Source organism: Helianthus annuus, chromosome 14 (genome assembly GCF_002127325.2).
Source record: "Helianthus annuus cultivar XRQ/B chromosome 14, HanXRQr2.0-SUNRISE, whole genome shotgun sequence".
Lineage (NCBI taxonomy): Eukaryota > Viridiplantae > Streptophyta > Magnoliopsida > Asterales > Asteraceae > Helianthus > Helianthus annuus.
In genome coordinates this window covers 170159269-170161754 of record NC_035446.2, presented here as the reverse complement: position 1 = coordinate 170161754, position 2486 = coordinate 170159269, and the positions used below count along the sequence as shown (strand labels likewise).

At 38.7% G+C, this 2486-nt stretch overlaps 1 protein-coding gene across 1 annotated transcript; it reads right to left on the bottom strand.

The window, feature by feature from the left end:
* Window positions 1–290: 290 nt before the first annotated feature.
* LOC110907866 (pectinesterase) lies at window positions 291–2180 on the bottom strand. Its single transcript, XM_022152786.1, has 2 exons — window positions 1331–2180; window positions 291–988 (listed from the first exon to the last, which is right to left on the bottom strand). The coding sequence occupies exons 1-2, from the start codon at window positions 2178–2180 to the stop codon at window positions 291–293; spliced, it is 1548 nt and encodes a 515-aa protein (XP_022008478.1).
* Window positions 2181–2486: the final 306 nt, after the last annotated feature.

The following is a 2486-nucleotide window of genomic DNA, read 5'->3' as shown; positions in this document are numbered from 1 at the left end:
AAAAAAAAGAAGAAAAGCATTGATTGGTCAAGATCTCCCTCTCTCCTCCCCTCTCTCGGCAACTCCCCACCTATTTCACCCTCTCTCTCTACTCTCTCTCTAACTCACCTAAGTGTTGGCAATGCTCACCTAATAGGTGAATGGAGTCACCTAAGGGGGTCACCTAAGGTGCCCCGGACACCCTTAGTCTTTATGTTTTTTACGATTTAGGAGTAGTGCATGACTAAACAATGCATATCATCATATATCATTCTCGATTTCGGTTACAAAATTTTCCTCAATACATTCTACTACTGATTTTCAAACCCGGGTACAAAAGGCACACCAGATGTAGGAAGCCATTGGGTGCCATTAATGAACTCAGCAACAGTGAACTGATTGGCAATATTTGGATCTGTTATCGCTTGGTAACCAGGCCAATTGACTCTTTGTTCAGTAGATGAACCTGGTCCAGAATTCTTATACTCCCCACAATAGGCAGTTTGATTGTAACCCCAACTATCAAGCCATCCTTGTGGGTCCACCAAATCATCAAGAAAAGATTGCATATAAACTGTCCGAGCATACGCAAACCACGGTCTTCCTAAGAATGCTTTTTTGTACTGACCTACAACGGGCTTAAGATCGTCTGCAGCATTTATTTTACACCCTTGCAACGAATACCCGCCAGTTTGATTACTGCGTTTCCGACCGTTAGCAGTCACAACCAACCCTCCTCCGAGTCTTGGTTTCCTTAAAAAGATATCACAATCTTGGAACACAGCTTGACTTGCGCCGAAAATGAAATCAATAGTTCCATAGATTTGGCATTCTTTGTAAAATTGTCTAGAATTGAAAGTAAATAGTGTGTCTTGATAGCCCTCAATGCTGCACTGGTAGACTGCTGATGTGTCAGAGCCGGAGAGGAACGCCACTGCTGGCCCACCTTCAGGCCCCGCTGTGTTCTGAAATGTCAGGTGTAGAGCGATAAATCTACGACCCCAAACTTCTGCAATCCAAATAGACCATAACAATTTAGTTATTATTTTATTATCACTTTTTGTTTAGAGAAATACAAAGGACTCTCTAGGTATTCGAAAATAAATAATCGTACTATTGAAAATACATTATATAATTATTAATAAATATAAAAGTATGATAAAAATAACTAATTAATATGTATCGTTTTATATATATAGTTAAAAGTTTACACAAAATTAAATATGAATACATATAAACCAAGTGTAAAAAGTTGTTAGTTAAACAAAAATTGCTTATTAAATTTTAATCTATATAGACAAAACAAAGGTTAAAGTAAATATTTGATATAAAAACATATGTGTGTACTTACGAAACGTGGACGTATTCTTCAACTCGCCAGTGTCATGCCGGTTGCCGGTTATGATGGTTTTACCTATTCCGTCACCATACATGGTAATAAATGGTGCTTCATGTGGAATAACAACATTTTCTTCATACACCCCACTTTTCACGTAAATCGTATACCTTTGGCCCCATGCTCGTTGTCCCCTAGAGTTTACAGCTTCTTGAACTGTTGTAAAATTTCCCGAGCCATCTTTAGCAACCACCACGTCTGGCTGTACTGTTTTCAAACCCGAAAAATTGTATAACTCGTCGCCAAAGTTCAATTCGTGCAACCCAGGAGGATTAGCACCCTTGATAACAACACTAATAGCTAAAGAGTTGAGTAGTAGTTGTGTTAAATTGGTGGTTACTTCGGGTAACAAGTCGGTGGTTATGTTCATTATCTCGAACTCTTTTTCACACACGTCGATGTAGGTTATACTAGCACTTATCCACGTGTGGATGTCATCTGGGCTGGGTTGGTGGGTATGGTCAAGGACCATGTTCAGTGTGAACACCATCCCGTCAATGAAATCAGCACAACTGTGCCATAAGATTTTTTCTACACTGTTCGGGTTAGTACGGGCCTCGATCCCTTGGGTGCGTTTCTGGACCACGCGTGCTTCGTCTATAGCCGCGTTTACAGTAATGTCTAGGAACTGGTTTATAGATATGTTCGCGGTGGAGGGGCTACCCTCGGCAATGTAGCGAGTGCATGTTTGGTAGTATGGGGTTTGAGTGCACCACCAGTTTATGCTGCCAATAGTGGTGGTGGTTTTGGATGAGCAAGAGAAGGTGAATGTTATGAGGAAGCATATGAAGAAAGTAGCCTTCATAGTTAGATGTGTTTGGATTTTTTGATATGTGTATTGCATGAAATGCTACTTATATAATACTTAAAATGTGTAATTAATTTATTAATGACAAATGACTTTAAGTACTACTTATCTTATTCTATTTCTCGCACGTGTAATTAAGTTATTAATGACAAATGACTTTTAAGTATTATGTATCTTATTCTATTTCTCGGATAAGCATATACATTATATGATTTTATGCACACAGTTTTGTACTAAACTAAATGCAATACTTCCGGGTGAAGATTAAATGAAAACCAGAACCATTGGTTAATTTTGCTATTA